The sequence below is a fragment of the Pomacea canaliculata genome, linkage group LG3, assembly GCF_003073045.1.
Source record: "Pomacea canaliculata isolate SZHN2017 linkage group LG3, ASM307304v1, whole genome shotgun sequence".
Classification (NCBI taxonomy): domain Eukaryota; kingdom Metazoa; phylum Mollusca; class Gastropoda; order Architaenioglossa; family Ampullariidae; genus Pomacea; species Pomacea canaliculata.
In genome coordinates, this window is record NC_037592.1 from 41437329 (window position 1) to 41457763 (window position 20435).

At 42.4% G+C, this 20435-nt stretch overlaps 1 protein-coding gene across 9 annotated transcripts in view; it reads left to right on the top strand.

Annotated features, from left to right (window-relative positions):
• LOC112559106 overlaps positions 1-20435 on the top strand; it is a 92267-nt gene that overhangs the window by 27038 nt on the left and 44794 nt on the right. For 5 of the 9 annotated variants that reach the window (XM_025230050.1, XM_025230039.1, XM_025230034.1 and 2 more), the window contains one exon: positions 12017-14813. In XM_025230050.1, the coding sequence (XP_025085835.1) occupies positions 14752-14813 (62 nt within the window). In that variant the 5' untranslated portion in view covers positions 12017-14751. The remainder of the gene's footprint in view (positions 1-12016; positions 14814-20435) is intronic. The other 4 variants (XM_025230041.1, XM_025230043.1, XM_025230037.1 and 1 more) reach the window with 3 other exon arrangements.

Consider the following 20435-nt stretch of genomic DNA (forward strand, 5'->3'; position numbering starts at 1 on the left):
AATGGAAAATAGTGAAAAATATCAATGGTGTTCTTTTTTTTAGTGGCAATATGTAGCCAGAGAAATATTTATTAATTGTAACATCCAGATGGCTATACTGAGAACTAGAACCTTGGGTCATAATGCTAATAAGAGGTTTGACTATGATGCAACAATACAAAATACTGTCCAGCCCGTAATAAAACAGATGTCACTGAAGAAGAAAGTTACTTTCAAGACACTGGTGAAACACACAAAACAACTTGTGAAAAATACAGTTCCCTCCAAACATCTAGCACACAGAGTAGAGGAGGCACTGAAACTAACAAATTAACATCAGATTATCTCTGTAGCAAAATACCTAACTGAAGCAAGCAAAATTAGGGCAAAAGCCATTCCAGTTGACACAAGTTAAAACTAATTGTGCAAGGTGGGGCATTAGTTAAGGGTATTGTAGATGTAAGAGTAGATAAAAAAAGGTTTAAACAAGTATAGTATTACTTAGGGTGTTTGCTTATATCCCTGCATTAAGAGATAAAACAATGTACCTCCAGTTACAGTATAAATGCATGATGGGCATAAACACATCTTTAGTGCTTGATGGTCACAAATGTATTCCTGGAATTAAATGGAACAAGGATGTTCATTCCTATTTGCTGTTTTTTTTAAAATTCTGCTTTGCTTTGCTAATATTATGCTTGAGTATCCAACATGTAATAATCACGGTCAGTGACATCACCGATATCAAGTAACATTTCATTGTGAAAGTGAATATTATGCCTTAGATGGCCAGCCTTCACGGGACTAAATGTCCGGTCAACACAGGACTCACACACAAATATTTTGCCAACATTCGTAACAGCTTGCTTGTGTCGATCACGTCTGGCGACAGTGCGAGCAACATTCTAGTTTTATCAAAGTTTTAAATTTCTTTTCTTGACTTAACGACTCACTTATAGTCGCATGCTCAATTCAGTTTACTGGTTTTTCAGTAATTAAAATTCGTCGTATCGTAACTCATAAACGCTATTTACTACACTTTGATATCATCGATTATGGTGGTCTATGGTGACATCATAGCTCAAAACCAAATATCGTTCAAACACAGCGGGAGGGGAGAAATTTCTGTCTGAGATATGTAAAGATTGATGGAGGATTATACTATGTGAGCCTCTCAGGAAAAAAACCATCAGGATTTAGTCATTTAAGATATTAAAACTTGAAGTGTTGTCGGCACAGAAGTATATATCTACTGAGCCCCTTTCTCGTCGTTAGTTTACCATCTCTTTCTTTCTCCCTGTTCGCGTGTATGCGTTTGTTTTCATCACATTACACGACTACACACAAGCTGATTGTTGTCCCTTAATCGATAAAGAAATAATAAACATAAAACATTACTCTCTCACCCCCTTGACTTCTCAGACTTGAGTGTGTAGACTGAGTATCGTACTAGTCTCCAGCTAATAGTTGGAAAAAAGTTCCTGCTCTATGCTAGAGACATCACTTATCTTGGACTCTGCAGGGTGCTGTTAACCTCATCCCGCGGCCATGAAAATGCGATTTGTGGATGGACAGCCAAACCATCACCATGTAGCAGTCTGCATGTGTGTGTGTTTCTAAATTTTATGTAGCCTTTTTTTTTACAGCAGCATTATCTGTTTGCCATGTGACTTGTGTAACCGTCTTCTGTAGTTAGCGACAATGTTAACATGTTCCCTCCCGAAGCAAACTGTGTTGCGCGAGGGAACTTCGTGTTCTTCGTTTGTCTGACGGCTGGTATGTCGGTCCCTAATATCTCCAGACGGAAGAGCAGACATTGTAGAGCAGGTCCCAAGGGTTTCAGATTAATGCGATTGCTCACAGCCTTATCGGTTCAGCATTAACGGGTTTTTCTTGGCAGTCCCTCAACATTCTAAGCTGCCTATCGGCGCCGCCTAGCCATGGGTAAGGAGGTGAATGCTGGGTTTTTCAATTAATGCTATGGAGAAAGATTCACGGAAAAACCCAAGGATAAACTACAGAAAATAGACACTACAGTGGAACCTCGGTTAGCGAACGCCTCGGATAGCGAATTTTTCGGTTAACGAACAAAAATTTCGCTAAAAATTTGTCTCGGATAGCGAACAAAATTTCGGATAACGAACAAAAATTTCGTTAAAAATTTATCTCCGATAGCGAACAAAATTTCGGATAACGAACAGCCACGTGAACTGACCGACCAGCATGTCATCATTCGCGCTCGAGACAGTTACGATCAGTCGTTCCTTACCTGTGCGCATCCTTCTTATTTAGTGATTGTTGTGCTTTATTTAATAAGATAATCCCAATCATGGCTCCAAAGAAGATTAAGAGCCAAGGAAGCAGCCAACAAATGAATTGAAAAAGAAATGCATGCGTCTGTCGGATATGTGATTTTACAAAAAAAAGGCAGAGAAGCAGACACTGGACAAGTTTTTTCTTCAACCTCAAAGCTACAGAAAAGGGAAGTCTCCCCCGATTTTATAATGTCACGTATGGAGGGATTCATAGCTTTCAAAACGGCAAGTTTTCTGTTTAAATGCTTTCGTTAATGTTTTTATGTTTTAACTCCGTTTATATTGCATTATAACTGTTCTCATTAAAACAAATGCGAATGGAACCAATTAAATCTATTTCCTTACTTCTTATGGAAAAAATTGTTTCGGATAACGAACATTTCGGTTAACGAACAGCTTTCCAGAACGGATTAAGTTCGTTAACCGAGGTTCCACTGTATATGGAGCTTCTGTCAGGTTTACTCTCAGTCTTCTCTATCTTTTCTTACTCAGTCTCCCGCACGCCGATGACTATAATTACGTTGAATGGATTGAAGAAAAAAATGAATCTATCGGTGGTCATGGTTTTTAGGATGAAAGAAAACTTTATATATTTCCTAGCATATCAGCAAATCAAAAGAGTGTGTTAAAAGAAAAGATTGTGAAAGGACGATGTCAGACCATCATAGGGACGTATGACACCCAAGATGCTGTCCAGGTAGACTGCTCTTACAATGCAAATTTTCTACTTTTTTGTTGTTGTCCATAACGAAGCAACATCGAAGTAAAACATCGGCTTTCACGAGATTGCTGCTGTTTTTTTTTAAAGAACTTGTTTAAATCACCTTCATTACCATCATCGTCGTCGTCGCTCTTATCTGTTTTTTCTCTTATCTTCAACTGCCGACATGGCTACAGTCGTTCCTAGTGAGGTCAACACGCAGACAGGTGTGATGACCTGCTACACTGCAAGTTCAGTCCTCATCTCAGTCGCCGACACTAAGCTGTTTGATGTTTGTAACCGCAGTGACCTCACAACATCTGCCATCGGTGATTGGTGTAAATCACGTTACACAGTATGAATGTAAGGTCAAGTGTCACGGATAAGAAGGTCAGAATCGATGGCAAGCTCTTCTGGCATTCCTGCGTTCTCCAGCTATCGCGAGCAAGGAATGTGTCACTCATTTTTAATATTTAATATTAATTGACTACTGGAAGAGATTGTGACCCTTTTATTAAATAAATATAAACACATCTGAGAGAACCATAAGTTATAATGTAGATGAAAAGAGGATGGCTAGAAAAAGAGAGAGATAAGATTCGGGCGGGAGAGGTAGGACTAAATGACGGGGTGGCCTGATCGCTTGCGTTTAATGATTTATACACAAAAATACCCATACTACCCGCTTTCCGCGCGAAATTACAGGGGGTTGTACGTATGGGAAACAAGTACGCGTTGTTATGCGACCCGGCCCAGGAATCTAAGTCAGGCACTGTGCCCTTGGCCGTATCTCACCCAAGCCTTAGACAACCAATGAAATCGCCCAATCGTTTTCCAGCATGCATGAAGGATGTGCACGCGGTGGCTTTTCTTTGGCCACGAGTCAGATTTTACTTCGCACATCGAGTTTTTTTTTAGCTTTTCTTCTCGATTAAGAGTTTTACTTTATAAAAAAGTCTTTTTATTCGCCGATAACCCCTTTTTTACTTGGCCGTTGCGCACAAAGTAAACTGAAAACAACAAAAATAAAAATCTTATGAAAATAACGGCAAGCAGAAACTCAAAGAATTAAAAAAATCCATCTTAGCGCTTTTGTATCTGATATACATAAAATATACTTGTGTTTATTTGAAAAAAAAAATACCCCAAATGTTTAGATATTTTGTTTTGGTGACACATGTCACCGTCCTATCTCTTTCTCTCTCTCTCTTCCCTACCCCCGTCCCTCCACGCTGTCTCTCTCTCCATCTCTTTCAAATCCAGTAGTTTCTCTTCTGGCCGCTGTTTCTGATGGGGGAAGCGTCTGTTGCGTTAATGGCGCATGTGTTTGTTTTGAGTGTCTTGATAAAACGAGAAGTATCATGCACTTTACGCGCCGAGATCTCTAACACGACCAGGTGTGTCTGCTGGTGCCCTGCCTTCCAGATCATCATCTCCCAGAATTCACCCTCTTTTTACCCATCATGTCCGTCTGACTTCATCGAGAAATAGGGTTACCGACGCACACCCGTTTGCGCGCGTGCCTACATCTCCCCCTCCCCCCTACACACACACACACAAAACACACGAACGCAAGCATACACACGCTTGCACGTGCACGCAAATATGCATGCATCTTTGTTTTTGTCAAGACAAAATATTCAAGCTGCTGACAGAATGTTTCAGATTAAATGCCCTTTGACCCCGGTTTGAGAATGAGATTGCTGTAGCATAATTTACAGTTTAGACTTAACACTAAAGCTGCTTGATGGGATCGATTTAATAGGACATGAGAACGATTTGGTGTAAGAAGGTTGTGACAGAAGTGTCAAAGTGACTTGCCGGTGACTCGCTCACTCCGTACTGACAAACACTTTGTTTCCTGACACATACGATGCACATTCGCTCACAATGAAGCGCGTGTTTGTACACTTCCATATGTGATACGTGCCTCAACAGCAGCTTAATAACAGGTTTTAGCCCCTGGATGCCTCTGGATACATATGCCGCGCCACCTCTGTTCTGCCTCTTCAGTCGCAACTTAATCGCAGATTCTTTGTGTAACTGATAGGGAATGTGAGATGAAGAGATAAACCATAATGCTAAGTGTCTCGTTCAAAGCGCCACGAAGGGCAAACAAGCAGGCATGCGACGAAAGAGTTTCGTGACAAGCAAAATCTACCATTCTGGGGAGGGGCATTTTGGAGAAGTTATTTTAATCAGTTGCTTTAGGCCTAAAAGTCTTTTTTTGAGTTTGATGGATGCCTTCTCTAACAAAAATGCAAAAAGTGCCTTTAGTTGACAGCCCTGTTCAGCTAGGCAAAAGAGCAACATGTGAATGAATTGTTGCAACCTGTTTCTTTCAGCGCAGACATGATTTTCTAACTTTTGTATTATTGCTTGCATTATAGTTTTCTCCTCCTAGCATTTTTATCTCCTCCTTCACTGGACACTTCGTGCCCCCGTATCAAACTGTCAGCACCTCACTCTAGGGGCACATCGCCAGTGAAAGATTTTCACTGGTTCACTACATTGATGTCCTGCATGAATATGCGTGACTCAAATAAAGCAAGAGATTGAAAGTTGACAAGAAAATTAAAATTGCAATTGGAAAAGTCAGCGACAGTAAGTAACAAGGTCGAAGCCGGGTACACTGGCTTGCTGTTAATAGCTGTAACCTACCCAGTTAGAAATAATACTAGATGTAGCACAGTGTGCTGTATGTAGACATGTATTTTAAAGAAATGTAAAACTTTTATTTTTAATTTTAATTAACTTTTATTTTTTCATTTTTTTGTTTGAAAAACAAAATTGGTGTACTAAGAAGATAAAGAATAATACTGAAGGAGGTTTGTGAAAAAAAGTTGTCTGAAATAAGATTTCTATTTCGCTTGGTGTGAAGGCTTTTCTCTGCTGTACACAACCTGCAACAAGTTAGTAGTGAGTCTCACAGCGACGCTGTTGTGACATTTGCATATTATTATATTTTTCTAAAGGTTCTTTAAGCAGAACTTGCTGAACCTACTGCCGCAGACGTTTGAAGGACCAGCCGAAGTCGCACTTGTCAGGTGACAGTCGAGTGTGTCAATAATGAAATTCAGTCTTGGGGAACGACAGCTTATCGTAAAATAAACTCGCAACGAAAACACACTTTTGTTGCTTCCCTTGCGGGCTTTCCATCTCGTCTATAGACAGAAGCATTTGCGGGCTTCACAGGCAGGTCGGACATACCTGCGTGACGTCACACTCGTGGGAAAGATACTTCTCAGAGGAAAGAATAAGTGTGTACATGTATTGGGTTAGCGCAGTAATCGTTAGCTAAGCGTTTTTGTGAGCTGCGCCTGCGGCAAGACTAAAACGAACAATCACACACATACAATAGTTAACAAGCGCAAAAACACAAACATAAACACATACACACCGTCATTCACGCAGCTTTTACGAACACCGAAGTAATTCCGGTGAATCCACGTGCAGACGGTGTCTCGTTCCCAAACAGCAGCTAAGTATAAACGTTGCATGACTACTCACTAGCACATGGTACTCAAGAACCTAACCCTAACTCATAACATTTTACAGCAAACCAATCTTTTTGTCACTGAGACCCAGATCTTGATTCCTTTATATTTTCTACAATTTACTCTATAATACTTAATTACTTCATTTACTTAGATAATTTTTTTCCCTGTAAAGGGCGAGGGGTAAATGGAAAAAAACATTTCTTGCTTATTTTACCTCTCGTAAATAAAGAATTGTCATTGTCATTGTCATTGTCTTACCAAGGGTAAATTTTTTATGACGGCTTACAGGCACATATTTTACCGTCAGGTCTTAAATTACATGGTTCTAAAATTAAAATGTCCACAGTTTAGTATAAAATGTTCTGTTTACAGTGTATTCTACTGACTATCTAAAAGTGCAAAGGTCTAGAGTCTAGACAGTTTCCAATAAGCGTCAAGGTGGGTTGTCGTAAATCGTGTAATGTAAACTGGGTAAATTAAGCTAATCTCCACGCCAGCATTCACAGATTTTGACACACTTCCAGGAACTTCAACCTTTCACTCCATGCAAAAAGTCAGTGATAGGGGAAACTACGGAAGTTATCATCAACGTCTCATGAATTTTGGCAGTTCCATACAAAACAAACTTGTCTAGGTTGGTTAGAGCGACACACTCTATTGGCAACATCTCTGAAATTCAAAGACGGACGGTAAAAGATCTTTGGTGTCAGTGACTGGGGCTGGACGTCAGCGCGCATGTCTAATGACATTTCATCTGAAAAAAGTCTCACTCCTGTTATTTCTTGCTATGGGTGGGAGGCTGTGAAGTGGCGGGAGTGTCCCCACACGTTTCATCTTGATGAGGAAGTGACTGTTTATCGTGTCACCTTCACACTGTTTTCCGTGTTATGTCTGACGCATGTTTTCCCACAGCGACCTTACATCTCGACATGATATGATACAACAGAGCATCGTGTGCCTGCTCACTCACTGACTAAAACTGCAGACAGCAAACAAATGAGCGAAAAAGAGACCCAGAAGGAATAAGTAAATGTTCCTGTAAGTTCGCGCGCGCGTATGTGTGTGTGTGGGAAAATAAACTTTCTGTAAGGTCACGATGCTAAGTTCATAAAACAAAATAATGTCGGGGAAAAGTTTCATTTTGATTTATAGAACATTAAGATATGGGATAAATGTAATTTACTCCATTGAATAATCAAAACTTGCATGATATGGTGGAAAAACAGTGTAAAAGAGCAAGCATACAACACACACTGCGCGCTGGAGAAAGCAAGCGAACACGAGGGCAGTCTAATCTCAGGCGAGCAAGTGATACCATTAATGCGGATAAAAAGGTGAAAACTAAGATCTTTTTCCTTCGTGATCTGTGAAGCAGTCAGGTGTGTGGCTGTCTGCTGGCGATCTTTCAGGTAACTGCAGGACTCTTATGATTACTTCAGCGCTTAACGATGCGACGTTAACAAGCGCCGCCTGTCTTTGAAATGTAAACTTCATTTGATATGCACGTGTTTGATGATTTGCTGTTCTTTTTTCACCTGATATCTTTAGGGATTGGCTCTGTCTTGTTTGTGATTGCTGCTCACTAGGGCCGATAATTTTTACCTGTAAACGTGATCCAATACTATCTTTGAAAAGCACGTCTAGCCGCAGTTTCTATGCACTTTTGCATTTTCTTTTTGTGAAGAGTAAGATTTTCTTTACTGTGGTGCTTTTAGTCGGTTTAGGTGCGTTGTTCAATGTGCAAAGCCCTTCATTTCTTTGCCAGGGAATTTTCGTCATTTGTGCTAACGAAGTCATCAACCTGTCGTGAAATGTGGAAAAAGAAAGAAAGAAAGAAAGAAAAAAAAAAACAACAACAACCCCGCGGAGTTGCAGCAATAACACACACACACTTCATCCTCTTTCAAAAGTGACACTCGGATTCCCATTAAGATCACAATCCTAAGGTTCCCTCCATCCTCCATTTTTTTTTTCTTTTATAGGTAAATTTAGAAGGGTTTGCGCAAGGTCGTCTGCTAGATCAGTCGCGCTTGTTAGAGCATCCATCTTGGTTGGGTCAGCTGTAGGTTCGGACAAATGAAGAAACGGAAGTTAGATCAATACGAAACCAGTTCAGTGTTAATCGGCTTTTAATTAAAAACGAGCCTGTATTGCCCGAAGCAGGCAATGTTCCTGTTCGCATGACAAATTGTACATTATGTAATTGCAGATACTCCACATAGAATTGTGTGACATTGAGAAAGCTGTAACAAAGATGAAAGACGGGACAGTGAAACAGACGACGTCAGGGCACATCCTTTGAAGCGACGTCAGGAAAATAATATATTCAATGTACGACCTAGAGCCCTGCCTACAATTATTCTAAACGGACATGAAGAATACCTATGTGTAGCAAGTGTAATACGGATTATAAGAGCAAGACAGTTTCCAGCGAGGCACACCTCGTCGAGAAATTTGGTCTGGAGGGTTCCTGGGTTTGTCTTCAAGCAGTACAGCCTGACTCACGCTCCCAGCCGCTCGCTTTGATCTTGTCCGCAGACGGCCTTCAGCGCCAGACCATCGTCCTCTCGCAGTCTCGTCCGCTCTCGTCCTCTCTCAGTCTCGCGTGACTCATGCGCCCCTGCCACTGGGCGCGTAGAGAGGGAGAGAAACGAGCATATTTCTCACATTAATTTCGATTTGTGCTTTTCCAAGGAAAGATCTTGATTTGTATCTGTTCCTAAAAAGAATACATGATAACTTTTATCTCAGTATCTGTTATAAAACGATAACGCGCATAGAAATGTGCAAAGCTTCTTTTTCCAGAGGTAGAATCAATGGTGAAAATAATCAGTAAAAGATGAAAACACAAATAACATTTTATTAAGCAAATGATCTTTTCTCTTATCAACTGCTCTAGCAAACCAAACCTTTAGTGGGATTTTTTGTATAACTTTTTTTTATCTGCTGGTCCGTTCTTATTTTTTATTTCAGCCTTCCGTAGTCTACACTTTCTTCTCTAGAGTTTCTTGAATAAATTCCTTTTTCACAACCCCTTTAATTTTCCGGTGGCAAGAGATTTAGAGGTTGTCAGCGAATCTAGGTATAAGCTAAGGGCAAAATTCTTCGAAAATATTTGAATGAATGAAAGATGTGCGGGTGAACGAGAGATGGGAAAGGGGGAAATAGCCTAAAAAATAAGAGCGGTGAGCGGTATAATGTGTGCATACCAGGGAGTAAGGATAATCCTTTCACAATATCTACCACTCCAGGCATACCTAACAGAGTTCTGTGAAACCAGCGTTTTGTTTAATGTGCGCGGCGCTTAATCGGAGTACAAAGGCAGCCTTTTGTGCTAGTCGTTTTGACAGCAACCTGAAGGGTGGTGGTGGACGAGGCATAGACAGGGGAGATGAATGATTTGCTTCCCTTGGCGGCGCCTTGTTAGCTAGACTTACTTCAAGGGTTACATTCCCTCATTTTCCTCTCTCCTGCCTGTCTTCTTGATTGGCCCTGTGTTTTTCCCACCATTAATCAGATAGGAACATATGATTCACCCGCTCTTGGACCTGTGACCTTTTTATCCCGAAAATTGAGATGGAGGGGCGCAGCGTCCCCACCCCACCCCCACTCACCCACACCAGTAACTCCAGCGCCAAGTAAGATGTTCCGCTTTCTGAGATCAACAGAAGAACGTAAACAGAAAAACATGAGAAAGAGAGATTAAGGATTTTTTTTACTTGAAGGGGAGAGTAGCTTCGGTACTGCACACGGATGTCAGTGCTAGCTTTGCTAGATTCTCACACATCAAAGAAAATCAGCAAATGTGCTTTTGATAGATGTGGGTCCACTTGGCTTCACGAGGTGTTTTAGATTCTTGGTCGTTCTAACCAATAATTAACCGTCTCCTTTTCATTTTTTAAAGAGAGATAATATTTCACCATTGAGCACAAAAGAAGAGGCTGCCTTTTGTGAGACGAGTGATGTATATGTGTGACTGATGTATGCCTTATGTGCACGTCAGTACGAGTGATGTATGTTTAGCTGATGTATGCCTTATATGTATGTCAGCGCGAGGGATGTACGTGTGTAGTTGATGTATATGTCAGTACTTACCAACGGTCTGCACTTGGGCGTTCGCGTTTCTTATGCATGAATGAATATGCGTGCACATCTCTAGATGTGCTTATGTAGTATGTGAGAGCGCAAAGATAAAAGAAAATGTGTGTGTGTGTGTTTGTTGAGGGGGAGGGGAGAGACTTTTAAATTCAAGCAAAAAATGCCCAAGTCTTATATCTTCTTTCACGTTTTTCAATTCAAATTCGTTCCCCCGCGGAAGTAAACAGAGGCACTGGTGTTAATTACTGCAAATAAACTACATGTGGCAGCTCTTTGTTTATTTTGACAGTGGCGCCTTCTGCCTTCTTGTTTTCCATTATCGGATGCACTTGGTGGCACTATTGATAGGTTTTGCGCCTCCACTGTACGTTCGTATATTTTTCAGACAACAATCTGAAATGGATTTCGGCGGCTTTTGAAATTTGAGTGTTAGTAAACAAAGTGGCTGGCTCAACCGTCTCTTGAACAAACAGCCAAAAGATACGACAGTGGGCTCCCCTGACAGGTAGCGCGCGCCAAAACTAACTGTTGAGCGCTTCGTCAAGCGCCCGTTGGCTTGTGAAGGGTGCTGTCGCTGAAATATAAGAGAAGTCTGTGCTGCTTTGAGACATTTCTTTGATTTCTCAGCTTTGTCGTTTACTTCGTCTAACATGGCTGAGCAGCATCATTTGGGTTGTCCACGTCACGAACTGAGCCACCAGTCATCTTCAGGAATCCTTCATTCAGCATGCTGGCTACAACTGCGACATTTTAAATGAAAGTATTTCCTATCTTCAGACGCTGGCCAATTATCGGTTCAGACTTGTAAGGGTGCGATCTCTTTGATCAAGTTTTTTTGGTTCTGTTTTAGAGTAAAAGAAAGTGAAAATCTCTTTCTGATTCACTCTGCTTCGGGGCTTCATGGATTACAATTTACTTGGTTGCCGTCAGCAGGAAAATGATCTTAATGTCTCGTGGATTGAAAGAAAGAAAATAAAAAAGTAGCTTATTAAGATATCATGAAGCAATTGTGGGGGAAGATTCGATAAAGTCATGAAAAGAATGTTGATTGGGATTTTTCACGTCTAGTCAGCACCTGAAGCTATATAACAAGCTGGTCCAGCCTGTAAAAAGAGATCTTGGCAAAGTAGCAGAAGACTGCTGTAGTATACAGGTACAGGTACTGTCGACTTTGACCTGTTTCCGTTACTGTCAGCGGCACAGGAATTAATAAGGAGATAGAAGTCACAGTAAAGAGGCAGGAAACCCCAACATTTGTATGCAACAAGTGTAAAGTTAGTACCAAGATAGTTTTACGACAAGTATCCCCCTCACAGTCTCTCCACGAAACGAGTAGAGGAATCCCATTTAAAAAAAAAAAAAAACCCGCGTGCCTTGTTTCTGAGTCATAATTAATCCGTGCTACGTCTGCTTTTATTTTTTAGGTTGAAGACAAACTGGGGACGTCTCCACAAGCACGCCGGGGCTGGGAGGAGGACAGCAGTTAAAGCGTCTACTGTGCGCTGACCTAGAAGACCGCCAAAGCAGGTGCATATTGCAGCCCTTGGGCCGTCTGACCTCACGAGCGCTCTTGGGGCAATACCCGCTGACACTGCCCCTACGTCGGTGGCCACCACTGACATACCGCAACAGCCACCACAGAGAGAGAGCTTCAGATAGCGTGTCGGCTTGCAGGGCCGCCAATGCTGAAGGGACGCACACCCTTGGGTCCGAGAGAGAATTAAGCGCCGTGGGCTTCTCATCCTGTGACAAATGGCATTAAGCCAACCCCTTTCAAGCGAGGGTTTGTACAAACGAACAAAAGGGCTTGGTACCTTGTTTCACCCTGTCAGCTGTGCCATGGCTTCGCCGAAACGGATCGCATTCACGGCTGGTTTTGGTACATGAAGGAACGAGTGGATGCTGCGAGTGCGGGTGATCTGTAACAGTTCCACGTGGAGTATAGAACACTGTGATAACCTACACGCGGAGTCTGGAGACCCTGCGGGGAGTAGCTGTGCAGCGTGAGTGTATTCTTACTGTGTCGTTACCGTAGATAGATCTTGTATTGTTTCATGTAAAAGCTGTGTAATCAAGATGTGAACAAAGTGAATAAGGTGTTATCTAGTCATTTTTATTCACATAGCTTTCACGTGGATGCTGTAGCGAGCTGTGGGTGTGCGAAACACAACGGGTTGAGTTTTCATTAGGAATTTTCCTGAAATACTTTTGCTCGCGCGGCCAAGCTTTGTATTATAAAATTGTAGCTAGGTTTCTTGCTCCTTGCGTAATAAATCTGCCGGACGCTACCAACCTTAAAAAAAAAAAAATCTTGAAATTCCTCGAGTAGAGTGTCGAGATCCCGTTTCTGGGTCTCAGCCAAAAAGAACCTTCTCTTGTGCCACTAGTCCACACCTTTCGTTAAAGTGTGAACAGAAAACCTAGAAGACAATATCCAGGTGTTGCCTTTCAATGGGCGGACAATAAGGACAAAGCTTGGTTGACAAGGGATGCATAATACTCAGCTGATATAATCGGAGCCCCTGTCTGGCTGGCGTGCCTCAGATTCTCGATCAAGTTGCAGCCTGGACCAGACGTGTGGCGACCGCCGGAGAGTGCGAGGCTGCCAAGAGCTGCTGACGCACGGACGCTTCATCCAGACGTTGTGGTATCAACACCTGGAGTTACCTGTAGATACCCGCAGCGGTCAGCATTCTTCTGTCTGCTTGCTTCTATAGACAACAAAGTGCTTGCTTGAGGTGAAGACATACAAACTTCTTCTATGAAAATAAGAGGGGGTTGTACCACTCTTACTGAACCGTACCAGCGAAATGAGATCGGGTGTGTGGAGCTTGTCATCCACACACCTGTCATGTGATATGCCTGTCATAGTGGAAGAACACTTTCCGAGAGCACATACCTAGCCGTCCTTATTTCACCGTTTAGTCAGATCGTGCGCGGAAGAATTTAGATCGCTGCAAGTGAAGTATACTAGATAAGATCAGGTTAAAAATTCGTTGAAGTCGAGAAGTGTTTTGCTCTGCTTGAGAAAGTAAACCAACTTCAAAAGATGTCGGTGAAACTGTTAGTAAACAGAGGGAGTTGGTACTAAGGGATCCAGCACTTGTGTGGTCTGTGCTGTCAATGCACTGTTATCTGCTCGCAAGGATGGCTTTGTTTCCGAAACATCACATGTCACGGAGATAAACATTTTTGTCACAGGCTGAGCGCGGACTCGGTGACATTACTGTCAGCTGAGACGCATGCTGTAGATACGAGACTTTCTGTGGAGGTGTGTGACTACTCATAAGTTTATATAAGCAGATGCTCAGCCAGAGAAGAGCAGAATAAAGTTTTGCGAAGTCATTTCTTGAAGGTTTTAGGCTTTTATTTTGTCGATGGCCACGTATCAACGGCAGCCCGCTGGTAAAAGTGAAGTAAGATGATGTTTTACCAGTTGCGCGGCCTCTAAACATATATTCTGTTGCAAACCGTCTTACCAAAGGAAAAAAAAAAACAACAAAACTTTCAAGTCTGGGATGCGGAGTCGGTGGTGATAGCACTATCCTGCACATGCGCATCAACTAGAGGTCGTTCTAAGCGCGTCCCAACGGACCTCAAGCGTTCGGCTTCTCCGCTAAATTCAGAGGTCAGAGTGCGTTGCAAAATGCTGATTATTTCCCCCTGCCGAGGCCTCTGGTTTCGCGACAAGGATTATTACACGACTATGGGTGTTGAAATGGTTAACAGTTTTGCCACATGAACCAGATGGGTATAACAGTGAGTGACTGGGACATTCGATAGCAGCAAAGTTTTAATCGGTGCCCTTAACCCATTTACACGCAGTGCCGCCAAAGAGCCAGAATTATTTGAACTTCTCAAAAGAAATTACCTTCGCAGCGTTCACAGATTACATTTTGCGGCCTGTGTCTCAATTCAGTTGCTTAATCCTCGCGTTTCCTTCGACAGGCAAGTGTATTTCACAGTAATTGCCGACGGGCCATCGTTGGATCCGCACTGCTTTTGTGACTCGTGCTTCTAGTGGCGCCAAGGCCGTCCGTTGCAGACAAGGAGGGAAATTCGCATTCTTCAAGTGTTTCTGTTGTCACAAGAGCGGAAACCTTGGGATCTGTTTACATTTTAGTGTGTTCTGCTTCGTGTGAGACCAATCAGCGCGGAAATGGCGTCGTGTGATCAAAGCGAGATTCTGCGAGAGCTGACTGCTTCTTCAGAACGAGCATTGTGAGTTGGCTAATTTACATGGTTTCTTTTTTTTTCTCTTCCTTTTTAATCGTTTTATGTCTCCCTTCTCTCTTTTCTTGTCTTGCTGTTTTTTTTCTTCCACTATTTCGTCGTTACGGTTGTTATCTGGCTTCTGTTGTTTAAATTTGTTGTATTCATTTTCATTTTTGTATTTCTTCATATTTCACCACCTCCCTCTCCCATTCTTGCTTATAAGCCATGTTGTTAGTTTCTACTTTCATGACACACAAGCACACTCTTTACTGTTCACACTCCCGCCTTTTCCTACCATTCTCTCTCGGTCTTCACTCACTTTCCCGTTTCATTTAACATTTTGTGTCTGCTGATGTGTCTAACACCCTCCCGCAACCTTGTAGATTAAACTTACGAAGGCATAGACAGAGCATAGCGGTCATCCGGTGGTAGCAATAAAACTCCTCGCGCATGTGTCCCCATGTTTCATCAAGTCACACTTTTATGACACGAAAAGACAAGTGACCTCAAAGAGAAGATGATGTATGCCGTCATAGGCTGTCCGTGTGTTCATGGCAAGTGTTTTTCTTCTTGCTCGCTGGTGTCAGTGTGGGAGTGAGCAAGAGCTACAACCATGTTCCAGACTGTTTTGTTCAAACCACCATCTTCGCCTTCGACCCCTCCTCCTGGAAAATGAGAGCGCAACACTTCACAGGGAACTCGTCTCCAGCCGCACTTTGGACTACACATTGACGATCTGGGACTCTTCCTATACTCGTGCAGTCTTTTACAACCGATCTTTTTGACTGTTCCTTTTTACCTTTTGCCATGATGACTGGAACTCCATGGCCAACCTTCTAGCGGTACGCTTGACTTTTATTTTCTTCTTTTCACGCGCGTCACGAGGAGTGGTTGGAAAAGGAAGTGGCGTGGAAATGCAACGCGGAAATGTTGAATGTGAGTTTTTCTCTTTTTCGCTGACTCGTTAACGCACTGCGTAGATGTGGAAGTGAGCCACGACCTCCAGAGGACAAAGAAAAACGAAAAGAGGACTTTCAGCTTGTGACCCTGTGCTGTCTTATTTACCTTTCCTTCATCGTGTCCTTCCCGCGACAGGAACAGGTGTCTTTCTCACGGTTACACCTTATACGAGAATGAAAGCGGAACAGGGGAAGTATAAAAGTGTCCATAAGGCGCGTGAAACGCTTGAAGTTTCTGACACCTTTTATGTACTACAAAGTACAAACCCTTCAAGCCTCTAACGACATTTGGCATAACTGCGTTAGACTTGACCATTGTAAAGTGGCTGAGCTGGATGTGGCGGAGTGTAGCTTTGATGCAACTGGCTGTAGCTTGGTGGAAGTGGTCTTTCTTGCCGGGCTGGCAGTGCACGCAGCTCCCACCCCCCAACACCCGATATGCCAAACGGACGAAAGCGAGCTGCTAGTTCGGTGCCAGCCCCAGCAGCTGGCGGTGCACTGTGACGTAATGAAGTGAAGGAATAACATCATCAGGGCTAAGAGTTGTTTGAGGTGGCGACATTGTCGTCACGCAATCTGAGCTTTCTAACGAGAGAGACGGGCCCACGTGCTCCACACAAAGCTTGTGACGTCATCAGTCTGCACCAGTGTGTGCGTGTGTGTGACGTACATACTACTGCTTACTGAGGAGTGAAAGAGAATGCTAGTCCGTGTTCTGTCTGCCTGAAGTTGTTTGTGCGAGGTAGATATCTTGTTTCCGTCTCTCCGTGATGAAAACAGCCCTGTACAACTTAACCACAAATTACCTGTCGTCTGCCGCTGCAGAAAACACCAGACTTCTTTATTTACATCGCGTTTGTGTAGTTTTGGGTGTGGGTCACATACACATCATTATTGCTGGCGGTTTCCTTTAAGAATAGTCAGGGAGACTTGCTATCCGTGCTGATGAAAAGCTGTGGGAGTCGACCACGTTGTCGCGAACAAAACATTTGTAAAAGAGTCTCTACACACCTGTCATTAACGCATCTCCCACCATATTTCGTAATGCAGAACCAGCAGTAGCGAAAGAATCATAGTCTTTGGTGTTTGGTTGCGTACAGTAAGAGAAAAAATGTCGGCGTTCATTAGGAAACTTTACATTCCTCTTAATTTAGAGAGGATACTTGCACGATATAATTGTTGACATTTTGGTATTACTGAGCAGTTACTAATACCTTTGTGTGATGAAGCTGTTGCACTGGTGGAATATGTTTACCGGTATGTTTACCGCTTATCGGCTCATAGAGAAGTGACACAGTTGTGCAGTTGCACATCAATTGGAAGTACACAAAACTAAAACAAGAAGTAAAATGAAAAGAAAAAAGACCCATTATCATCTTGTTTATTGAAAGGAGGTTGCGTGGGGAATTGTGAGATCACGTGGGCAGAAATGTCACATTATTGCGGCTGTGAAGCAATTTGGGCATGTTTATGAAAACCAAGCATCTATTAGCAAGATTAAACTTGATCCCTTCAAGAAGGAATCGGTACTCCGACCACATTCAAGCCGAGACTAAACTACTGACATCACCGACATGGATGAGCTTTATACTTTGCTGATACAAAGCATGAAATCGACCCCAAGGGGTTAAGGTAATAGGCTTTGGGAAGAGCCACACACGAACTGTACGGCTGTGCACGTGGAAGATCTGGCAGATATTTCTTGGCAGTTAAACGAAATGTAAAATAAACAAGTCAGCCTCGAAAAAGCAGTGAAAATGCGCTCACCAACTCACCAAGAAGAAGATAAGGTGGTGCACACGTTTCACATGTAATCTTGGCTTTGCCATGCTTGAAGTCGTGATCAGGTTTAAATTTAAAAACAAAATACGGGTTCCAGACTCTGTCTCTATTTGTATGGGATCGTGGATGCGTAGAGAGAAGAGTGTGTGTGTATACGCGCGCGTGCGTTAACCAATCATTATTTTATACATATCAGTATGCGTACAATATATGTGTAATAGAAATATGTAATGTGTCTGGTCACTCCATCACTGATCTCAACTAGCTGGATAGACCTGCATGCGCACTGTGATAGAACCTGCTGAAGCCATCCCGCGTCAGTCTTGCTACTCGTCATTGAAACCAGCATGGACATGTACAGATTCACACCTGCATGCTCAGCTTTCAAAGAAAACAAGTAAAGCAGTCCAAGAAAACGCAAAATATGCAACATTAACACTTTATAAAAAATACTAAAATACATGGCAAAGCATCTCCAATGCGGAAACAGTATCATCTTACGAGTACCAACATTGTGACATCGGTTTTAAGCAGAGCTAACCCAGGATCAGTCCATTAAATTCAGATCAGTGGTGTTTTATGTAATGTATTATTTCGTGTGAATAAGTATGTTCCTACTAATGTCGTAGGCAGGAAGGCAATTACAAGTGTGCGGATGTATTTGTGTTGGTTCACACGCGAATTTACTGACTGAGCGCTCGTTGCCAAGAGTTGTGAAAAAAGGAATCTGCAATATTTGTAACGATGCATGGAAAGCGGGCTTTGCCGAATGGTTTTAATTTCTCTATTAGAAGTACATTTGATTTCTCTATTCGAAACCCGTTTGTTTTTTCCATGCGTGTATGCGCGTGTATGTTCGTTCGTTCGTGTGTGTATGTCTGCATGTTTGTGTGGGCGTGTGGCTGTGAGTACACGCTCGTGTATTTTTGCGTGTGTGCGTGTGTGGACTCATGGGGATGTGCGCGCTTCCGTATGTTTGTGAGTGTGACGCTGCTATAAATTATCAAGTATGTAACAGTGTGATGACTATTCAGAGTAGGATTTTAGGTGATACCTCGAATTTATATTTACTTCTCAACTGTCCTGTATACCAGTGACTAAACTCTCAGCATGCCAGTGACATATGATGCAGTCTATTTTTTCACCATGCACACCTTGCGTAAGGATTGTTAGTGACATCAGAATAAGGTAGGGCTTTTCACCATCCCCATTTTGTGTGGGCATCATGGCTTGGAGCCCCGGGCTCACTGAGATAGTCTGAGAGGTGTTGTTGTTGCTGTCAAAGGCACACCTAAACTTCGCACTGACTTTGGCTCCAATAATGACAGGGGAGTTTCATTTTTAAACCACAAAGTAAAGTAACTGAAAATACCACACAGCCGGAAAGAGGCTGTAAAACTACACAAGAGAATAACAGTGCAAGTTTTTGTCCCTGTTTGTATTTAATTTCGAGGAGTTTTAGTTGCCAAGAATCAAGGAAAAGCCCTGCGAAAGGTGATCTGGATGCGCTACTCGTGAGATCGGAAACACCCTCCACCCTTTCCTCAATGTCTACAGGCTAGACAGTAAATCGCCAAGGTTCTTGTCACTACTATTAATTCTGCCCACCCGTTTCCGTACGAAAGAGACGTACCTCTCTCCGGCAGTCTTGCTTTCCTACCCGCCAGCACACCCTTCCTTTTGTGACTCGCTTGTAGAATGACTTTCAGAGCTTTTCCCTCAAGCGGAAGATGTACAGCAGATGTCTGGTGTAAGTGTTTGTTGAAAGAATGATTTGCAGTGTAACGTCGGTTAAAGTGTTCACACAATATAAATTTTCTCAGCTTCTGTGTTTGCGGTTGCGAGGTAATTTGAAATTGCCACGGTCCTAAAGTGGGAATGACAGTTTACCCAAACTTTGTTATTTCAACAAAAGTCGCATACATTTGGGAAGCAACGCCAAGCAGTCTCCAACATAAGCTGCAAGGAACACACAACGGCTTCATTTCTTTTACCATGACAGATGTATTTTCTTAACTAGACCATGGGCACACATATTCGTTTTGAAGATGACGGTTATATAAATCCTTTACTGAACTTCGTCAAACGTTTTCCATATCTGTCAGGTTATGGACGAGCTTTGCGCATGTGTATGGGCGCAAAATATTTGCCTGTCGACACTTTCTTCCTTCCCTTCGTGTGAGTTCAAGAAGCAGAAAAAGTTTTGCCTTACTGCAACTTTCAATGGGACGAAAGAAAAAAAAAAAAAAACACCTTTGCCTTGAAGACGGACTTAACGACATGAGTTTGTGGTGGTTTTTCCCCTTTCCTGTCAATGGACTGGCGATTGGAAACAATATTTACCTTCATCCAAGAGAAAGATAAACATAAGCATCTTCAGATATCATCTTCATCAACTAACTCAGCTTGTTGGTGTAAAATTTTGTATTATGATTTTATTTACTTTCGTAGTCGTTGTGACGGAATATGAGTTGTAGTAGCTGAAAGCGAAATAAAAGCACTAACCTCATCATCACCATATGAAATCCTCAAAAAGAAGCGCCAGCACTTACAAACTTAAAAAATGAGCATTTCTCAAGAAGACTGCTTTCTTCCTCACATAAAGCACTGGACAAGAAGGTACTTCAGCATAAGAGCACAGCCCGCACGTCAATAAGTCTTTCAAAGTCAATTTTTAAAAAGTCGTTCGTAGAATACCCCATCCTCCCACGTGTAGCCTCATGTTGGAAATAATTATGTCTTGTGATCTTAATGAGGATCTCACAACAAGTGCTTAACACTTTTTTTTTTCATTCGAAAGTTATGTGACTGAGGCTGAGACGTCACTCGTATCCTTCTGGTCTGAGGAGTGTTGCTGAGGAGTGTTACTGCTGGTCTGAGGAGTGTT